The sequence below is a fragment of the Plecotus auritus genome (genome assembly GCF_963455305.1).
Source record: "Plecotus auritus genome assembly, chromosome: 3".
In the NCBI taxonomy this organism is placed as follows: Eukaryota; Metazoa; Chordata; class Mammalia; order Chiroptera; family Vespertilionidae; genus Plecotus; species Plecotus auritus.
Window position 1 is genome coordinate 28,104,715 of NC_137772.1, and position 22,316 is coordinate 28,127,030.

Consider the following 22,316-nt stretch of genomic DNA (forward strand, 5'->3'; position numbering starts at 1 on the left):
CTAGGGCTTTCCACCTCTTTCAAATTAAGGTAGATATAGTGATTCCCCTGGTAGGTTAGTTCTGCAATGTCCCAGGAATCAGTCCTTAAAGCCCAGCCTAGAGCTTGCCTCTTCAGTCCTTCCAACAATTTCACAAATACCTGATTGCACCATTAAATTACGTTCCTCTTTAACTATCTAGTGTTTTTCTGACTTGGGAAATAAATATAAAACATTGAAAAGTAAGCCGATGATCAAAGATAAAGCTGATTTACTAAGGCCTTCCTGTAAAGCCTTAAGTTTTTATTTTACTTAAATCTTTATTGTTAAAAGTATTATATAGGTCCTCCTTTTTCCCCCATTAACCTCTTTCAACCCGCTCCCACCCTCCCCAACCCCCCTGCCAGGCCCTCACCACCCCACTGTCTGTGTCCATGGGTTATGCACATATGCATTCAAGTTTATTGGTGGATCTCTTCCCACCCACCCTCCCCTGCCTTCCCTCTGAGGTTCAACAGTCTGTTCATGCTTCTATAGCTCTGGGTCTATTTTTGATCATCAGTTTATCTGGTTCATTAGATTCCACATGAGTGAGATCATATGATACTTATCTTTCTCAGACTGCAGCATAATACTCTCCAGGTCCATCCATGCTGTTGCAAATGGTAAGAGCTCTTTCTTTTTTATTGCCGTGTAGTATTCCATTGTGTAAATGTACCATAGTTTTTTAATCCACTCATCTGCTGATGGGCACTTAGGCTGTTTCCAAGTCTTAGTATAATAAATTTCACTGCTATGAATATAGGGGTGCATATGTTCTTTCTGATGAGTGTTTTAGGTTTCTTACTATATATTCCTAGAAGTGGGATGACTGGGTCAAATGGGAGTTCCATTTTTAATTTACTGAGGAAACGCCATACTGTTTTCCACAGTTGCTGCACCAGTCTGCATTCCCACCAGCAGTATACTAGAATTCCCTTTTCTCCACAACCTCGCCAACGTTTGTCATTGGTTGATTTGTTGATGATTAATTTCTTCTTTATAACTGATTTTTTTTTTAGAGAGACAGACAGACATCTATTTGTTGTTCCACTTATTTATTCATTCATTTATTGATTCTTGTATGTGCCCTGTCTAGGGATCGTTTCGAAACCACAACCTTGGAGTATCGGAACAATGCTCTAATCAACTGAGCAATCTGGCCAGGGCTAGCCTTGTAAGTTCTTAAAATGTAGACCAAGAATATCTCTGATAGCATGTGTTAGAAAAAAACAGAGGGACCCCACCAGATATGGCTCAGTTGGTTGGGCGTCATCCCACACACCGAAAGGTTGCCAGTTCAATTCCCAGTCAGGGCATATGCCCAAGTTGTGGACTTGACCCCCTAAAGGGGACATGCAGGAGGCAGCTGATCAATGTTTCTCTCTCTCGCTCTATCCCTCCCTCCCTCTCTCTCTAAAAATCAATAAACTATTCTTTGAAAACTCTAAAAATCAATAAACTATTATTAGGAAGGAAGGAAGGAAGGAAGGGAGGAAGGGAGGGAGGGAGGGAGGGAGGGAGGGAGGGAGGGAGGGAAGGATAGAAGGGATCCACATACCACTGTTGCCACAGTCAGCACAGGAGATAAGTTCTTCTGGCTTCTTTTCTCGGTTTTGTTCTTTTGTACCAAGACAGAAACTACAGATGGGAATTGGTTCAGCAACCGGCTGTAAATAAAAACACAATCATTCAGGCAACAGTACTTTTTCTTAGCATTAATTTAAACACATTAAAATTATACTTTTAAATTCCTATAAAAGCCCGGCCATTGTGGCTCAGTGGTTGACCATCAACCTATGAATCAGGTCATCACAGTTTGATTCCTGGCCAAGACACATGCCCAGGTTGTTGGGTGTGCAGGAAGCAGCCAACCAGTGATTATCTCCCATCATTGATGCTTCTATCTCTCTCCCCCTTCTTCTCTGAAATCAATAAAAATGTATTTAATGAATGAATAAATAAATAAATCCCTACAAGAAAGAGTTACATGTAACTTTAGGACGAATAAGTCACTCTCCTAAATTTCTAACTAAGTAGATGGAGTTTTTACAAATTGGTCCTTGTAGTGACAACTTTGGTCCAAAAATACCATATACCTATCATGTTGGTCATTTAGGAACTAAATGACACAGTATGGATTAAACAAAGCAAATCCTTCACCAAAGATTGAATAATTCAACTGAATTAAGTGCAAGAAATCACAGTATCAGTTCCTTAAAAGGCATGTGATGTAGAAGAAGAGTGATAACATATAACATTAAGTATTATATAAAGCAGAAGACATAAAGTGCTGTAAGAGAGAAACTAGTGCTCTGTATAAATGAGAAAGATAAATTCTAATTGTGGTTTGGAGAAGAGTTGAAAGAGGAAGACAACATGTATCAAGTGCAAATACTATTGTTACCGGATCTTAAGAAGCTTGTCTAAGGACATTAGATAATAACTGTTAAAAAAGCAAGTTTAAATCTATGTTCCTCTGTCTACTGCACTGTCAACCTCACCCCAAGGATGGAAAGAAAAGCAATACAGGTAGTATAAACAAGATGAACTCAGGTGTGCAGTCTGCTAAGGCCAGTGCTTAAAGGATACCGTTTCTGTGATAAGCTTGGGGGCATTAGGGTGGGGAACTAGATAGATCACTTTGTGAAGACTGCCACTGAATGTTATGTAAAGTTGGACTTTATCCTACAGGAAAACTGAACCAAGAGATAACTTGTATTTGAGGAAAATATCATCCTTTTTCTATTCATGAAGCCTGAGATATAAACCAAGAAAAATAATTCCAATAGCAATATCAAAGATATATGGAGGAAAACTGAAATAGTGGTTATAATATTCTGGTGAAGACAAGATAATCTGAACCAAAAAGTAAATGAAATAGAAAAAATAGCTATGGACTTAGAAATCAACTACTTGTGGAAGTGACAGCAAAAAAAAAAAAATTAAAAAAAAATGAATTAAACATGACTAACTAACTAAAAAGATGGTAATACCTTTCAGTTGAAGGTGTTACAAGCAAACTAATAGCACTCCTCAGCTAAGAAGAATTCATCCAAGAGTATAAACTTGAAGTAAACGCTAAAGAAGGCCTAGAGAGAAGGCAAAAGCAAGTTCATGAGGTTTGATCTTTATACTATAACCTCTAAGTACCATGAGAAGATTTTAAGCAGAGGAATAGTATGACAAAGACATAAATTTAGAAAAGTCACTCTATAAAGCAGTTGAAAATGGATTCGAAAGAACAGGATCTATAATCCAGGCCATGAGTAACAACAGTTTGTATCAAGGCATTGACAAAAGGAATAGAGAAGAGAGATAAACAATATTTAAAAGATAGAACTGGCAGGATTTGATGGCTAACTGATTTGGGGTGGGGAGCACGATAAGAAAGATGGAAGACTTAGACACCATTAAAGATATTAAAAGATAAGCCACAGAATGAAAGATACTACAACATATTTAACAAATGGCTCATATTCAGAACATTTAAAAAACTCTTAGATATCAGCAAGAAAAAGAGACAACAATAGAAAAGTAGGCAAAAGACTTCAACTGCTAATTCACAACAGAAAATACATGAATAATATAGAAGTGGCCAATAAAACAAAAGAAAATATGCTCAACCTCTTTAGCCATCAAGGAAGTAAATATTTAAGAATGGCTCAAATTGTGAAGACTGGCAACAGTAAGTGCTAATAAGAAAGTGGAGGAGAAACCAAGATGGTGGCATAGGTAAACACCTGAACTTGCCGCCTCGCACAACCACTTCAAAACTACAACTAAAAGACAAAACAGATGTCATCCAGTACAGGGGTCCTCAAACTTTTTAAACAGAGGGCCAGTTCACTGTCACCCAGACGGTGGGAGGGCCGGACTATAGTTTAAAAAAAAAAACTATGAACAAATTCCTATGCGCACTGCGGGCCCAGGACGAGTTGGATGCTAAGCAGGACAGGCAGCGGCACCCGGCAGGGCTGGATAAATGTCCTCGGCGGGCCGCATGTGGCCCGCGGGCCGTAATTTGAGGACGCCTGATCCAGAACCACAGGAGGACTGGCTGAGTGGAAATTCTACAACTAGAAGGAAAGAGAAAAGCACACTGAGACTCACAGGAGTGTGGAAGGCAGAAGTACTGAGGCGTGTGCGCGGAGAGGGCTGGCAACTGAGTACGCGGCTGGCTTTTTCAAGCCGGAGGGAGACACAAGCTCCCGACTGCTCTGAACACCAGTTCTGGGCGAGACTCTGGGGACCCAGACTCATACGGAGAGAAACTGGACTGTCTGGCAGTGGGCGGAACTCAAGGGCAGCTTTCTCTCAGAGGTGCTTGCAGCGGGGGCCTCTTAGGGCAGGGCTGACGGGAAGCCATTGCTGTTTGCTCTGCCCTGAGACTCCGCCCCATCCGAGCTGAGCACAGAGGCTTTTGCATATGAATGGCCTGGTCCTCTGAAATCTAAACTTACCTAACAAACTGCAGCTGAGTCAGAGAGACCCAGAACATCCAAAAAAAGGCCCAAGGCCCCAAAGCAGCTTGCATTGCTTCACATTTGGGCCTCATCTGGGTACCTCCAAAACCCAAACAAAGAAGAGAAATCTGCAGATCTCTCCATAGCTCCTGCTGGGTGCCCTCAGGCAGAGGCTAAATTTGCACCTCCTTGGAGATCCAAGAGTCAGTGTACCCAAGGGTCAGAGTAGGACCATCCAGATTACAACTCCTCAGATCCATAAGGGACACACTCAGGGGCAGACTCCAGTGAGCACCAAAGCCCCACTGAAGCAAGTCTTGTCTCATAAGGGTGTCTCCAGCACAGAAATTCTCCCAGCGTAGACACAGCTGATCCACACAGCCAGTTGGCCTGGAGGTCAACTCCCCCAGTGATACCAACAACAATCAAGGCTTAACTACAACAAGGCTGTACACACACAGTCCACAAAGGGGTGCACCAAGAGTGTCCACCTCAGGTAACTGGGGAGGCTGAGCCACTGGGCCCTATAGGACACCTAGTACACAAAGCCACCCTACCAACTCAGGAAAGCAGCCAAAATGTGGAAACAAAGAAACAGGTCACAAATGAAAGAAATGGAGGAAAGAAAACGACTGGATATAGAGTTCAAAACCACGGTTATAAGGTTTTTCAAGAATTTTCTAGAAAAGATCGATAAACTTAGTGAGACCCTCGAGGATATGAAAAAGGACCAACTAGAAATTAAGCATACACTGACTGAAATAAAAAATAATATACAGAGACCCAACAGCAGACTAGAGGATCGCAATAATCAAGTCAAAGATTTAAAATACAAAGAAGCAAAAAAAAAAACACCCAACCGGAAAAGAAAAAAGAATCCAAAAATATGAAGATAGTGTAAGAAGCCTCTGGGAAAACCTCAAGCGTACCAACATCCGAATTATGGGGGTGCCAGAAAAAGAGAGAGCAAGATACTGAAAACCTATTTGAAGAAATAATGACCGAAAACTTCCCCCACCTGGTGAAAGAAATAGACTTACAAGTCCAGGAAGTGCAGAGAACCCTAAACAAAAGGAATCCAAAGAAGACCACACCAAGACACATCACAATTAAAATGCCAAGAGCAAAAGACAAAGAGAGAATATTAAAAGCAGCAAGAGAAAAACAGTTAGTTACCTACAAGGGAGCACCCATACGATTGTCAGCTGATTTCTCAACAGAAACTATGCAGGCCAGACGGGAGTGGCAAGAAATATTCAAAGTGATGAATAGCAAGAACCTACAACCAAGATTACTCTACCCAGCAAAGCTATCATTCAGAATTGAAGGTCAGATAAATAGCTTCACAGATATGAAAAAGCTAAAGGAGTTCATCACCGCCAATCCAGTATTATATGAAATGCTGAAAGGTATTCTGTAAGAAGAGGAAGAAGAAGCAAAAGGTAAAGATAAAAATTATGAACAACAAATACATATCTATCAACAAGGGAATCTAAAAATCAAGTGAATAAAAAATCTGATGAACAGAATAACCTGGTGAATATAATAGAATCAGGGGCAGAGAAAGGGAGTGGACTGACAATCCTCGGGGGGAAAGAGGTGTGGGGGGTGCGAAACGAGACTGGACAAAAATCATACACCTATGGATGAGGACAGTGGGGGGGGAGGTAAGGGGGTGGGGGGGGTGGGGTGGGAACCAGGTGTAGGGGAGCTATGAGGGGGGAAAAAAGAGAAACAACTGTAATAATCTGAACAATAAATATTTTTTAAAAAAGGAAGGAAATGGAACAAGAACTATCCTACATTGCTAACTGGAATATAAATTGAAAAAAAATACTCTGAAAACTATGTGACATTAGCTACTAGAATTAAACAGACATACCATACGATCTAGCACTTCCACTCCTATCTACCCAAATGAAGTGAATACACATCTTATCTAATAAAGAGCTAATATGCAAATTGACCGTCACTCCAACACACAAGATGGCCGCCCCCATGTGGTCAAAGATGGCTGTCCCCATGTGGACACAAGATGGCCGCCACAAGATGGCCAGCAGGGGAGGGCAGTTGTGGCCGATCAGGCCAGCAGGGGAAGGCAGTTGGGAGGGACCAGGCCTGCAGGGTAGGGCAGTTGGGGGCAACCAGGTTGGCAAGGGAGGGCAATTAGGGGTGACTGGGCCAGCAGGGGAGGGCAGTTGGGGGAGACCAAGCCTGCAAGGGAGGACAGTTAGGAGCAACCAGGCTGGCAGGGGAGGGCAGTTAGGGGTGACCAGGCCAGCAGGGGAGGGCAGTTAGGGGCAATCGGGCTGGCAGAGGAGCAGTTAGGCGCAGATCATGCTGACTGCGGAGTGGTTAGGGGCAATCAGGCAGGCAGGTAGGCAAGTGGTTAGGAGCAAGCAGTCCTGGATTGTAAGAGGGATGTCCCAGATTGGAGAGGGTGCAGGCTGGGCTGAGGGACACCACCCACCGGTGTACGAATTTCGTGCACCGGACCTCTAGTAAACAATAAAACATGCACAAAATGGTCAGGGCAGCATTATTCAAAACAAAATTTACTTAAACTTAGCCAAATAGCTAGCAATGGTAGCACACATAAATTGTGCTATATTCATACTGTAAAATATCTATACATATAAAGAAGTCCCATTAACGACCAATTTGCATACTGACAGACCAGCAGGAGGTTGTGCACACAGCAGGGGGCGGGCAGCCGGAGCCTAGTTCCCAGGGGTCTGAGGAGAGTGCCTGACAGGAGCCCGGACTGCAAAGAAGGAAGAGGAAGCGGCCATGGGGAGCTCTTTCAATCCCCCTGCACAGACACCCTACCGCAGCCCCCGCACCCCCAGGGGGATGGGGAGGCTGACTGGATGGGGACAAGACCCAGCCTTGGTGGTAGCTGCAGCCCACACCTCCGACTCCTGATCTCTTCCCCCACCACCCCCGCCAGGGGCGCCCACAACAATAGCATGCCGGCAACCACCCGTCAGTGCCCGTGAGGCACCCGGGGCCCACCACTGCCAGGCCCCCTCTTCTGGGGCTGGGCATGCCTGAGTGGCCCCCCAGGGTCAGACCCTTCCCCCTGACAGCAGCAGCGCCGTCTCCGCAGCGGAAACGCACTGAACCTCGTTGGGGGTGCAGCTAAACACAACCTCCTAGCCCGCCTGGCTCTGCCCAGGCCTAGGCTCCACCCTGCTCCAGGAGATTGGAGCCCCACCCTGAGCAGGTACAGCTTCGAAACAGCCACATACAATTTAAAGAATGGTGCCAAGCAGGAAGGTTTGAGTTACTCCCCCTTCAGCCTCACCGCCCCCCTAGCACCCCTTAACACCCTGACCCCGCCAGTGTCTCCAGGGATGACCACTGCTACAGGGCTGCTGGCCAGAGCCTGCCTCTCCGAGGCCTGCGGAACCCTCTGCAAAGCTTCCATAGCTACAGTCCCAGGAAACAATCATGCCCTCCTCCCCTAATCAGCACCTGCTACCTGGGAGGGTACCCGTGAGCTTAAAAATACAATCCCTTCCCATTTAGACATCACTTACTTGATGAAACGTTTCTAGGTTTATTAGCTCAGAACCTCCTCATGACAACCCAGTGAAGTAGGCGGAGAAGAGATTACAATTGCCATGGTATATGCATATGTATTCAGAAATGAAGCTCAGAGAGGAAAAATGTCAAGCCTAGCGGTTCCCAAGGTGCAGCACACGCCCCACAGGGGGGCAATTTGATTTTAAGTGGGGGCAATTCGAGAATGAGTTAACAGTGAATTTTTTGCATTTCTTATGGTTCTAGGGGGCCTCATCTACAGCGTATCCCTACATAATAAAAGGCTAATATGCAAATGACTGAATGGTGGAATGACCCGTCACTATGATGCGCGCTGACCACCAGGGGCAGACACTCAATGCAGAGCTGCCCCCTGGTGGTCAGTGTGCTCCCACAGGGGGAGGGCCACTCAGCCAGAAGCCGGGCTCACGGCTGGCGAGCACAGTGGTGGGAGCCTCTCCCACCTCTGTGCAATGCTAAGGATGTCCGACTGACGGCTTAGACCTACTAAGCCATCAGTCGGACATACCCACAGGGCTCCTAGACTGCGAGAGGGCGCAGGCCAGGCTGAGGGACCCCCCGACAAGTGCACAAATTTCGTGCACCGGGCCTCTCGTTAAACAATAGTTACAACCAATAACATGGAGTGAATGGAAGAACAGACACAAAAAAATATACAGGGGTGGGCAAAAGTAGGTTTATGGTTGTTTGTATGGAAAAAAATACAATAATAAATACTACAAGAATAAACTGTTTCATGTACTCACAACTGTAAATCTACTTTTGCACAACTGTGTATACTGTATCATACTGTTTACATAAAGTTCAAAACCAGTTCTATGTTGTTGTAAGTCAGGATAGTGGTTACACCTTTAGGGAGAAAAGAATAGGTAGTGCTTGCCCTAGCTGGTTTGGCTCAATGGATAGAGCGTCGACCTGCGGACTGGGTGGTCCCAGGTTCGATTCCAGCCAGGGGCACATGCCTGGGTTGCGGGCTCGGTCCCCAGTGGGGGGTGTGCAGGAGGCAGCCAGTCGATGATTCTCTCTCATTGATGTTTCTATCTCTCTCTCACTCTCCCTTCCTCTCTAAAATCAATAAAATATATTAAAAAAAAAAAAAAAAGAATAGGTAGTGCTTTAGAGAAAGGCTTAATGAGCCCTAGTTGGTTTGGCTCAGTGGATAGAACGTCGACCTGGGGACTGAAGGGTCCTGGGTTCGATTCCAGTCAAGGGCACATACCAGGGTTGTGGGCTCGATCCCCAGTAGGGGGCATGCAGAAGGCAGCCAATCAATGATTCTCTCTCATCAATGATGTTTCTATCTCTCCCTTCCTCTCTGAAATCAATAAAAAAAATATATGTATTTTTTAAAAGGCTTAATGAGGTGCTGGTAATGTTCTTTTTCTTGACCTGGATGGTGGTTTTATATATGTTAATTATGTAATAATTAAGGTATAGGCTTACAATCTGTGTACTGTTATGTATGTACACTGAGTGGCCAGATTATTATGATCTCTGAATGCATAATAATCTGGCCACTCAGTGTATATCCTATATAATAAAAGGCTAATATACAAATTGTCCCCTCGACCAGGAGTTCAACCACCAGGCAGGCCGGCCAACCGCCCATGTCTCCTCCCCCTGGCCAGGCTGGCTGGACCCCACCCATGCACGAATTCATGCACCGGGCCTCTAACATATATGTGTGTGTGTGTGTGTGTGTGTGTGTGTGTGTGTATGTATGTGTATACACACACACACACACACACATGCTGAGTGGCTAGATTATTATGTGTTCAGAGATCATAATAATCTGGCCACTCAGTGTATATTTTAGTTAGTTCAATTTAAATTAATGAACATTTATAGGGACTGTGGTAAACTTTGGAATATTCTAGAATAAATACCAATGATGACTGAGACATTGGAGTTTGGAACTTAGGATAGAGATTAAGCTAAGATAGATTTAAAAGACATCAACATGCAGGTGAGTTATCACCCAGTGAGAAAGTGGAGTGGGTAGAACATGGTAGACAGTAAGGAGAAGGGAGTGGAGAAGTGATTTGAAGTCTGAAATAGAGGAATAGCAACATTTAGAAACATCAGAGAAAAAGAAAAAGGACAAGTGTGAGAGAAGACAGAACCAAGAGAAGTGATAACACAATTTCAAGAAGCAAAGAGCAATCAACAATATTGGAAAGATAAAGTATCTAGTGGATTCTACAATTGAGAAATAGCTGGAGAACTCACTACAAGAGCACTCTTTTCCGTGACAGAGTAAGAACTGAAGTCACAGGAACCAACAAACTACCATAAAGGGATAGAGATCAATCAGGAGAAAGCAAAAAAAGAAATGGCAAAGAGCTTGATGAGTCTGAGGTATTTAAGGTGAGAAAGATTAAACCTATTTAAAATATGGAAGAGAAGACTCACATGGTCCAAGATTCAAGAAACAAGAAATAACAGGAACATATTATGTAGTAAGGTTTAGAGCTGCACTGTTCAATACGGTAGACACTACAAAATGGGACTAAATTAATTAAAAATAAAATTAAGTTAAATTAATTCCTCAGCCACACTAGCTACATTTCAAGTGCTCAATCATCACATAGGCTAGTGGCTATGGTATTAGACACACAAATACTGAACAATTCTATCATTGCAGAAAGGTCTACTGGATAACACTGGTTTAAAATGGATGAGCTTGTTTTTTCAATTATTTTTTAGGGATAAGTCTTAAGTTAAATTTATTGGAGTGACATCCTATATAATAAAGAGCTAATATGCTAATTAGACCGAACAGCCGAATGACATCCGGATGACACTCCAGACAACCATCCCGATGACCTTGGGATAAAGCCAGGGCTGCAAGGGCTGACTGGGGCTTCGAGGGGCTGTAAGGGCCAGCCAAGGCTGCAAGGGGCTGCGAGGGCCTGTAAGAGCTGGCTGAGGCAAGCGGGGCTGTGAGGGCCGAGCCCCTTGCATGAATTTCATACATCGGGCCTCTAGTTGATTAATAAGATAACATAGGTTTCAAGTGTACATTTCTAAGATACGTGCTCTTCATATCGTTTTGTGTTCCCACCACTCAAAGTAAAATCATCTTCCATCACCATATATTTGACTCCCTTTACCTTCTACTACCCCCCACATATATCCCTTCTCAAAAAGAGGATGAATTTTAAAGTATAAGTAAAGGGACTAGCCTTAGTAGTATAGTGATACAGAATTATCTGTAAATGGGAAAAGTTGAGGGTGCTAATTTTTGATAGCCTCATTATTTCTGGAAAGTAGGAAGTAAAATTACCAGCTAAAAGTGGGACAGGAATTGGTTAGATACAGCATGAGAAAGTGATAGCTGACTGAGAAAATTGTGAGGTGAGATTGGCTAGGTCCAAGAACAGAGTTAACGAAAACCACCCTCCTATCAAAATGGAAAATGAATTCACATTCTTCAGGCAAGATAGAATCAGAAAAGTATGGATTAACATAAACAATAAATTCAAAACATGAGAGAAAAGTTGATGGAAGTCCCTGCGAAACTGCCTCTATCTTTTCACTAAAATAGAAGGCAATGTCACTTGCTTAAAGATAAGTATGGGTTTGACATCTACAGAGAGCAGAAAAAGTCTGGAAACCTCTATGTGGAAGGTGATAGGGAAACAATTAGCGATGGGAAATAAAACTGTCACTCAACCATAACAATAAAGCCAAAATCAGAAAGAATCAATTTGTAGCATTTCCAATCAAAATGGTTATACAAGTTTTCTTAACACCTCTGAAGCCTTTGACTGACAAAATAATCAGAGAACTGTAGACTGCCAAGATAAACCACAGAGTGAGGTCCACTAGAATGCAAATGCTAAGATTTCTAATGGTTGGCCACAAAGTTAAGGACATGATAAGTAGAAGGAGCTGACACACTGAAAATATAAGGAGTTAAGATACCATAGAGCCCTGGTCAGTTTGGCTAAGTTGTTAGAACGTCAGCTAGCGCACAGAAGGGTCTCGGGTTCAATTTCCAGTCAAAAGCACACCTGAGTTGCAGGTTCGATCCCCAGCCCCTGGTTGGAGCATATGCAAGAGGCAACCAATCAATGTGTGTGTGTCTCTCTCTCTCACTCTCTCTCTCTCTCTCTCTCTCTCTCTCTCTCTCTCTCTCTCTCTCTCTCTCTCTCTCTCTCTGTGTGTGTGTGTGTGTGTGTGTGTGTGTGTGTGTCTCCCTCCCTTCCTCCCGTCCAGTCTCTCTCAAAATCAATGGGGGGAAAAAATCTTCGGATGAGGTTTAACAAAACAAAACAACAACCAAAAAGAAGGTCACATCATTCTTTTTTAGAGTTAAATACAAAATATCTATAAAGCATTATAAACTTTAAAACTTTGTTTCAGCCCTGGATGGTGTTGCTCAGTAGGTAGGACATCATCCCATGCACCAAAAGGTTGCTGGTTCGATTCCAGGTCAGGGGACGTGCCTGGGCTGTGGGCTCAATCCCTGGTAGGGGGCGTGCAGGAGGCAGCCCATGGATGTTTCTCCCTCTCTTCCTCTCTCATTCTCTCTCTCTCTAAAAGAAGTCTTTGGGGGTGAAAAACAAAACTTAGGTTCAACTATAATTACTAAACCTATTTTTTTAATCAAGTAGTATACCACAAAAGGACAAATATTATACGATTTCACTTACATGAGATACTTAGAGTAGTTAAATTCATATAATAGTAGACAGAAAGTAGATTAGAGGTTACCAGAAGCTGGGAGGAAGGGGAGAATGGGGAGTTATTGTTTAAAAAGTACAGACTTTGTGCCGAAACCGGTTTGGCTCAGTGGATAGAGCGTCGGCCTGCGGACTGAAGGGTCCCGGGTTCGATTCCGGTCAAGGGCATGTACCTGGGTTGCGGGCACAATCCCAGTGGGAGGTGTGCAGGAGGCGGCTGATCGATGTTTCTCTCTCATCGATGTTTCTAACTCTCTATCCTTCTCCCTTCCTCTCTGTAAAATATCAATAAAATATATATATATATATATAAAAAAAATAAGTACAGACTTTGAGCCCCGCTGGTATGTCTCAGTGGCTGAATGTGGACCTACGAACCAGGAGGTTACAGTTCCATTCCTGGTGAGGGCATATGCTTGGGGTGTGCGCACCTGTGTGCAGGAAGCCACCAATCAATGATTCTCTCTCATCATTGATGTTTCTATCTCTCTCTCCCTCTCCCTCTCCCTTCCTCTCTGAAATCAATAAAAATTGATTGGCTGCCTCATGCACGTCCCCTACTGGGGATCAAACCCACACCTGGGCATGTGCCCTTGACCAGAATGGAACCTGGGAACCCTCAGTCCACAGGCCGACGCTGTATCCACTGAGCCAAACCAGCTAGGGCTATATATTTTTAAAAAGCACAGACTTGGAGATGATGAAAAAGTTCTGGAAAATGAATACTGGCAACCGTTTCAAAACACTGTGAAAGTACTTAATGCCACTGAATTGTACACTAAAAAATGTTTAAAATGGTAAATTGTATGTTTTGTAAATTTCATCACAATAAAAAATGAAGAAAAAATTACTAAGTGGTACATATAGATTGTTCACAGTCTCACAAATCAGATTATTTAGTAATAGGCCAAAATTCATGCCATTAAGAAGCAACTACTATAAAAACCTTTACTTTCTAACTGTTCCGTTTAGCCCCTTATTATGTTAATCTTAAATACAATAATTAGACTTAGAAATAAAGGTATAACTCCCCAAAATGAAAAAATTTTTAATTACTCATAACAAATTCTGGTACTGAATTTAAATTTAGCATTTTATTTTCATTGTACCTACATCAAAATTGGCTGCCTTTTAATTCAATTACAATAAATAGCTCACCCTTACGCCTGAACAATTTTCTTGTAAAGCAGTCCAAGAATCAAAATCTATCAATCGAGCACTACTCAAGTCTTAAACTAAAACCTGTTTCTGACTTCTGTGTATCTGATCCAGCCAGGTTACTATGCATGAACCCCCATAAACTCCTCTCAAATCTACTCACCTAACTTCATTTCCTTACTTTCAACTTTTCAAGTTACAGCCTTGCCTACCTCTTTAAATTTTTCTAGTGGCTCCAAGGTTTATCCTGCCCCTTTCTTCTGCAACTATAATCAAGTAAATTTAACTGCAAATTAACTTTTTCCAATGGATATTTCACACAACTTGAAACAAATACTTTTCAGCTGAGATATCATTTATTAGTTGATAATACCTACTGCTAAAGTACTATCCTAATATATAAAAACCTAGGGTCCGTAATGACCGAACAAAGGCTCAGCCGAACACTGGAAGTCAGTCCTGCAGTCAATGCTAGGTTGCCGTGGTGACCCAGCACTGACTGCCTAGGGAGCTGCGGATCAGGCCCGGAGAGAGGCCCAAAGAGAGAGGCAGGGTCTGACCCACGGCCTCCGTGGCAGCTGTTGATCAGCCATTGCCTCTCTTTTTCTCTCTAGAATCTGCCAGCAGCTGTGCTTCTGTTTCTCTCTGGGCCTCGCAGGGGCTGCTGATCAGCCCGGCCTCTCTGATCAGGCCTGGAGATAGGCCCAGAGACATTGACTAGCATAGAAACCGACCAATCAGAACCAAATCTGGGTGAACTGCGAGGAGCCAATGGCTGCCTAGGAGGTGGTGCTTTTATTGCTGACTGGCATAGAAACCAACCAATCAGAACCCAATTGGCCAGCAGGGGAGGGCAGTCGGGGGCGAGATCAGGCCAGCAGGGGAGGGCAGTTGGGGGCAACCAGGCTGACAGGGGAGGGTAGTTGGGGGCGAGATCAGGCTGGCAGGGGAGAGTAGTTGGGGGCAACCAGGCTGGCAGGGGAGGGTAGTTGGGGGCGAGATTAGGCTGACAGGGGAGGGTGATTGGAGGTGAGATCAGGCCGGCAGGGGAGGGCAGTTAGGGGCGAGATGAGGCCAGCAGGGGAGGGCAGTTAGGGGCGATCAGGCAGGCAGGCAGAGAGGTTAGGGGCAATCAGGCAGGCAGGCAGGTGAGCAGTTAGGAGCCAGCAGTCCCAGATTGTGAGAGGGATGTCCCTCATTGGAGAGGGTACAGGCTGGGCTGAGGGAATCCCCCTTCCGGACATGAATTTCGTGCACCAGGCCACTAGTAATACATATAAAAAAGCTAAAAGAATGGCTTTATTATATAGAATAAATAACAAAAGTATAAAGAGGTAAGTCTTAGCTTAGTAAACTGGAAAACTGAAGTATTCTTAGTCATGGCATAGTGAAGGAAACCAAAATGGTGCTCAGTGACTGAACATGGAGAAAACAAATATTGCTAGATTTTCAAAATACTATCCAAAGCGTAAGAAGTCTGGCAAATATTATTGTTTGGTAAGCACTGTAATATAACAAAAATTAAAAATAAGTGCTCACATTTTCAAAGCACTTATAAATGTCAGTAAATATGAAAAAAAAATCTACACAAAATAATTAGAAAACAAATACTATTCCCATTATCCACTTACCCAAAAACTGAAAAGTAAGCCTTTTGAGAGAATATTTGCACAATTAGGTTATTTCTAATATTATAAGGGAAACAAACTGACACATAGAGTTCACTTTAGGAAACTAATACTTTGTTGAGAAAGCTAACAAAATACACTGTTCTCTTCAAGTCAGGCAAGCTCTCAGTTTTACCCAGTTTTTCATTCTTTCACTATTAATGGCCTTGAGTGAACTCATGCTCTTCTCAAATCCTTTCCAACAGTTTAGAATTCAATGGTTCTTCATGTTTTCAAGAAAGACAGCACTAGAGAATCAGAAATCACCCTAGACCTCTTAATTTCACTTCATATGTGTCTTGCACATATGTTGAAATTAATATACAACAAAATCATGCATAGCTTCAAATAGGTTTATTAGTAACTGGCTTAAAACCTCTCCTCCAAAGTTCAATGATCTTCAGGGGAAGTGTAGTTGGGTAGGATTTAATCTTAAATTCTTCCCCTTCCATATACTATCAAGCAATCTATGGCTCCTTATTAAATATATTTTTAGAGTAATCTTTTCCTCAAAAGTATACAATTACAAGATATATAATAATAATAAAACAACATGAATTGCCTGGAAAATAATTCATTTTCCATTATTTATAATCTACAATAAGGTAACCTTGTATAATTTTAATCAGTTCCAACACAACCCATTAGCCATTACAAAGCCTTAATAGGATTACTAAATTGAATTCAATTTTATTATGATGAGTTCACTCAATGACTTCTACAATTAGATACAATAACAAGATTATTGGTGAAAGTAAGTTAATGGCATAATTAGATCAGTAATGATCAATTTCAATTTACATTTTTACTATGCATATAGATTACTATAAATTTTGATAAGAAAGCAATCATCTGTCAAGATACTATAACAATTTTCTATTTCCTAATCAGAGGTGACATCAAAAATGATAGTATGCACATTTGCTGAATTTAAATTCTATACTAAGACTGCAGAGTTAACTTTCTTTCACATATTCATCAGTTATTTGAAAGCTCCACTTTCTGTTTATCAGTGACATATAATTTTCTTCATTCATCTAATTATGATACTGCCAAGTTATTACTGTCTCTTCTTTCATTTGTGGTCCTTTCCTTTCTTTTATATTCTTACTAGAGGCCCAGTGCATGAATTCATGCACATTGAAAAGAAATTAATTACAAGAAATATTTTAGAGGCCAGGGAAGGACTGCAGGAGGTTGGCTCCAGGGCGTGTCCAACCCGTCTTGCCCAGTCCTGATGGGCTGGACCCCATCAGCAAGCTAACCTACTGATTAGAGCATCTGGCCCCTGGTGGTGAGTGCGCGTCATAGTGACTGGTCAAGCGATCGACCGATCGGTCACACACTTAGCAAATTACGCTTTTATATATAGACTAGAGGTCTGGTGCATGAAATTCGGGCATGGGGGGGGGGGTGTCCCTCAGCCCACCCTGCACCCTCCAGGTAGGATCGGGCCTAAACGGGCAGTCGTACATCCCTCTCACAATCCAAGACTGCTGGCTCCCAACTGCTTCCCTGCTAGCCCCTAACCGCTTCTGCCTGCCAGCCTGATCACCCCTAACCACTCCCCTGACAGCCTGATTGCCCCTAACTGCCCTTCGCTGCAGGCCTCATCACCCCTAACTGCCCTCCCCTGCAGGCCTGGTACCCCCCCCCCCAACTGCTCTCCCCTGCAGGCCTGGGTCCCCCCCAAATGCCCTTCCTTGCAAGCCCAGTCACCCCCAACTTCCCTCCTCTGCTGGCCTGGTCACCCCTAACTGCCCTCCCCTGCAGGCTTGATCACCCCCAACTGCCCTCCCTTGCAGGCCTGGTCCCTCCCAACTGCCCTCTCCTGCTGGCCTGATCGCCCACAACTGCCCTCCCTTGCAGACCTGGTCCCTCCCAACTGCCCTCCCCTGCTGGCCATCTTGTGGTGGCCATCTTGTGTCCACATGGGGGCAGCCATCTTGTGTGTTGGAGTGATGGTCAATCTGCATATTATTCTTTTATTGGGATAGAGGCCTGGTGCATGGGTGGGGGCCAGCTGGTTTGCCCTGAAGGGTGTCCCGGGTCAGGGTGGGGGTTCCCTTGGGGTGTGGGGCGGCCTGGGAGAGGGGCCTGTGGTGGTTTGCAGGCCGGCCACGCTCCCCGGCGACCCAAGCGGAGGCCCTGGTATCTTGGATTTATTTATCTTCTATAATTGAAACTTTGTAGCCTTGAGCGGAGGACTGGGCCCACCAGGATGTGTGGAAAGCTTGGCTTCCTCCATTGCCGGGGAAACCCAAGCCTCCTGCTTGCTCCGTGGCCACAGCCATCTTGTTTGGGGTTAATTTGCATACTCACTTCTGACTGGCTGGTGGGCGTGGCTTGTGGGTGTAGCAGTGATGGTTAATTTGCATATTACTCTTTTATTAGATAGGATTATAGCCCTAGTCGGTGTTGCTCAGTGGTTAGAATGTCAACCCACCCACTGAAGGATCTCAGGTTGGAATCCCAATGAAGGATATGTGCCTGGGTTGCAGGTTTAATCCCCAGTCAGGATGCCTCACATTGATGTTTCTCTCTCTCTCTCTCTCTCTCTCTCTCTCTCTCTCTCTCTCTCTCTCTCTCTCTCTCTCCCCCCTTCACTTTCTCTAAAACATCAATGGGAAAACTATCCTTGGGTGAGGATTAACAAAAAAATAAATATAATAAATAAATATAAATCATTATGTATTCATTTTACTAAAGATAAAAATCCTTGCCAAAGGCTATATATGACTAACAAAGTGATTAAAGTTATTCAAAGTCAGATAGATATTCTGACTTTAAGTCCAATACTCAAAACAGCTTCAACTTAATCACTCAATGATACAAACTATAGATAAAAAAATTTTTCTGCAATTTACACATACTTTATTTGATTGAAAGCCTTCTTATGGTACATACAATGTTTTACACAGTTGATCTAAACTTTATTCACACTGGCTTCAGGGAGTTGTATTTGGGTTTCTATGCTCGAGACTCTGCTCAATTGCTGCTGTTGCCATTGGTTTGTTTTCTTTCAGGATCAAGATAGGTACTTTCATATAAAATCTTTTTTTTAATTCCTTCTCTGGCAATTCTTTCCTGGATTCTTAGCTTTGCAAAATTATACCTACAATGGAATCAGCATCCTAAAGTCACCAAGTTAAATTCTCCTATTCCAACATCACATGATCTTCCATTTCTACTGGGTTAATAAAAATGTCAAAGGCCAGCCACAACAGAGCCTACTGAACCATATAATACCAAATCCTGTGCACTGGGACTACTAACACCTATAAAAAGCCTAAAAGGCTTATTTTTAAAAAAACACATGGAAATAATTCTATTCTAGAAATGTCTATCTGCAATGTTGATCAACAATTAAAAATCAATACGTCTCTAAGCTGTCTTTAAAGTCCTCTGAGAAATTGTCCCTCTTCCTGAAGAATAGAAAGATTTTTTAAAAAATATATTTTATTGATTTTTCACAGAGAGGAAGGGAGAGGGATAGAGAGTTAGAAACATCGATCAGCTGCCTCCCGCACACCCCCCAATGGGGACATGCCCGCAACCAAGGTACATGCCTTGACCAGAATCGAACCTGGGACCTTTCAGTCCGCAGGCCGACGCTCTATCCACTGAGCCAAACCGGTTTCGGCTAGAAAGATTTTTTTAAAAAGCAATGTAATAATTTCAGGTAGTTACCAGTACCTTATCTTCTCTACACTAACCTAATACTGCCCAGAATACCCATGTGGACATGCACGCACGCACATACACCTTCAGTGGATATTACATCAAATTAAAATTTTTGCCCTGGTTGATGTGGCACAATGATTGGAGCATCATCCATGTAGCGAAGGGTCTCGGATTCGATTTCCAGTCAGGGCACATACCCAGGTTTCTGGTTTGATTCCCAGTTAGTCAGGGCCCTTGTGAGAGGCAACCAATGTGTTTCTCACATTGATGTTTCTCTCTCTCTCTCTCTCTCTCTCTCTCTCTCTCTCTCTCATCGAAAATCATATCCTCAGGTGAGGATTTAAAAAAAAAAATTCTTTCAGACTTAAATATATTTCATCTTCAATATTACCTCCATAACAGTATAAATAATGCCTTAAGTGTTTAACAAGTTTAAAGCCTAAGGACAGTTGCTTTTCAAAAGAAAAGATAGTGTAATGAGGGCGGAGAACATAGTGACGTAATACTCAAGAAGGAAAGCCCTGACAAGTGCAGACTGCACACACACAATGAGAGATCAGGAAAGCTAGGCTGAAGCAGCCAGCTTGGTTTCATGCTGTAAATTTTTGGCAGGCATTCAATTCCTTCTGATGTTTTCCTAGCTGCACATTTATCTATATAATGTCACCAGATCTGGGGAGAGAGAGAGATTGAGAGGAGGGGTAAGAGGAGAAAAACTGTTTTACAGGCTGCCAGACCCTCCGCTAATGCTGTTACTATACAAAGGATGTCTAGAAGCCAGTGTGCTGCATAGATCCAAATGCTGCAAGCAATCACACACCCGCACACGCACGTGAATGCACACACGCACACATAAGAACAACTGCAAAAAAGGGAAGTGCCTTTGGAAAGAAGAAAGCCTGTAATTAAAGTCTTGATTCACAAGCAAAGATTCCCTTCTGAAATCTATTTCAATTCTTGGGCAAGGGGGAGAAAAGGAGGGATGTATCCTAATCTCGTGGGAAAACAACTAGTATTCCGCAAAAAAGCCTGAGCTGGTCTAGTCCATGCCAACTACAAGCATATGCTACCACAGAAATAAACCAGTATTATTTCTGAGAAGCAAAAGTATCCTATCAAATAACAATAAACTTATACCGGTAAATACTTAATGTACACTTTGCCAATAACTATAGGGAATAAAAAGGAATTTTAAGAAACAGTTCAGTGTCTTCTTGTTTGTACATAGGAATGTTTACTATTCTTACCACTCCTGAAGTGTCTGTGTGTACACAACAGTAATACTGAAACTAAAACTGTAACGAGAATATAAAAGTAGAGGTTAAAAATAGCTAATAGAAACAGGACTATCAGGTTCTATAAATGGACACTCTAATCCCATAATTCATTATATAAGGTATTACTACCAAAGGTAACACATAAAAATAACTGAGCAATTATTTAACCTGAGAAACCAGTCACCCTATTCCAACCTAAAACCAAAAAGCTTTCTCAAGATAAAAATGCTATATTTCCAAAAACTGCATATACCCTGACCCTAAGAATGTGTCATAAGAAACAAACAGGAAATATCAGAGTTATAAATAACTTTGCTCTACACTGACACAGTTTATACATACAAAATAGAGTAGCTTCAACCAAAAGTAGTGCTTAGGACTTCTTTCACATTAAATTTAACAATTAATCAGGTAAGGAGATAGCTTGATAGAAGGATATCCAAGTTCTCTAGTCCTGGTTCTCCAAGTGTGGGCAAGTAACTTCATCTGTCATGGTTCTTCATTTGTAAAATAAAAATATTTGACATAAGTATCTCAAAGTCTCTTTCTGTTCTTAATTTCTAAAATTATAGGTATTTTAAATACCAAACAGGATTTCCTACTTTCAAGGAGCTCATAATTTAGTTATAGGTCATCATAATGGGTAATCATAAATGAGTAAACAAATAATGTAAGACAGTGACTGGTCCAGAGTAGTTACTCAACAAGTGTATAAACTATGTTTAATGAGACACTAAACTTTAAAGGGCTTAGAAAATAAAGGAGAGTTGAAGTTGAAACAACTTCAAAACAGCAAAGATTTCTGCTGGGACTAGGAGGTTCACTGGGATTTGAATTTTTTAACTTCATAACCCCAATTAATTCAAATTCCATGTAATCATTATCCTAATTCTATGGATAAGGAAAAAACATATTAAGCATCCTATCTAATAAAAGAGTAATACGCAAATTGACCGTGCCTCTGCTACACCCACAGGCCACGCCCACAAGCCAATCAGGAGTGAATATGCAAATAAACCCAACCAAGATGGCTGCAGCCACACAGAGCAGGAGGGAGGTTTGGGTTTCCCTGGCAATGGAGGAAGCCAAGTTTTCCGCCTGCCCTTGCCGGCCCACGCTTCCACTCCAGGCTACAAAGTTTCAATTATAGAAGATAAATAAATCCCAACAGAAATGGTGGCAGTCAAGGAGCTGGAGAGAGCAGGAGGCTTGAGTTGCCCCCGGCGATGGAGGAAGCCAAGCTTTCCGCACACCCTGGCCTGCCTTGGCCTCCGCTTAAGGCTACAAGGTTACAATTATGGAAGATAAATAAATCACAACAGAAATGGCTGCAGCCACGGAACGAGCAGAAGGCTTGGCTCCGCTCCAGGCTACAAAGTTTCAATTATAGAAGATAAATAAACCCCAGATACCAGAGCCTCTGCTTGGGTCGCCGGGGGGCGTGGCTGGCCTGCAAACCACCACAGGCCCCTCGCCCAGGCCGCGCCCCACACCCCAAGAGAACCCCCACCCTGATCTGGGACACCCTTCAGGGCAAACCAGCTGGCCCCCACCCATGCACCAGGCCTCTATCCTATCTAATAAAAGAATAATATGCAGATTGACCATCACTCCAACACACAAGATGGCTGCCCCCATGTGGTCAAAGATCCTGCCCCCATGTGGACACAAGATGGCCACCACAAGATGGCCAGCAGGGGAGGATAGTTGGGAGGGACCAGGCCTGCAAGGGAGGGCAGTTGTGGGCGATCAGGCCAGCGGGGGGGGGGGGGGCAGTCAGGAGGGACCAGG

General features: G+C 43.1%; 1 protein-coding gene across 2 annotated transcripts in view; it reads right to left on the minus strand.

Moving 5' to 3' along the window:
* KAT6A (lysine acetyltransferase 6A) overlaps positions 1-22,316 on the minus strand; it is a 132,796-nt gene that overhangs the window by 48,628 nt on the left and 61,852 nt on the right. For both annotated transcript variants that reach the window (XR_013960087.1, XM_080659320.1), the window contains exon 3: positions 1,580-1,688. Coding sequence is in view for 1 of the 2 variants with exons in the window: in XM_080659320.1 (XP_080515446.1) it covers positions 1,580-1,688 (109 nt within the window). In the remaining variant the exon portion in view is untranslated. The remainder of the gene's footprint in view (positions 1-1,579; positions 1,689-22,316) is intronic.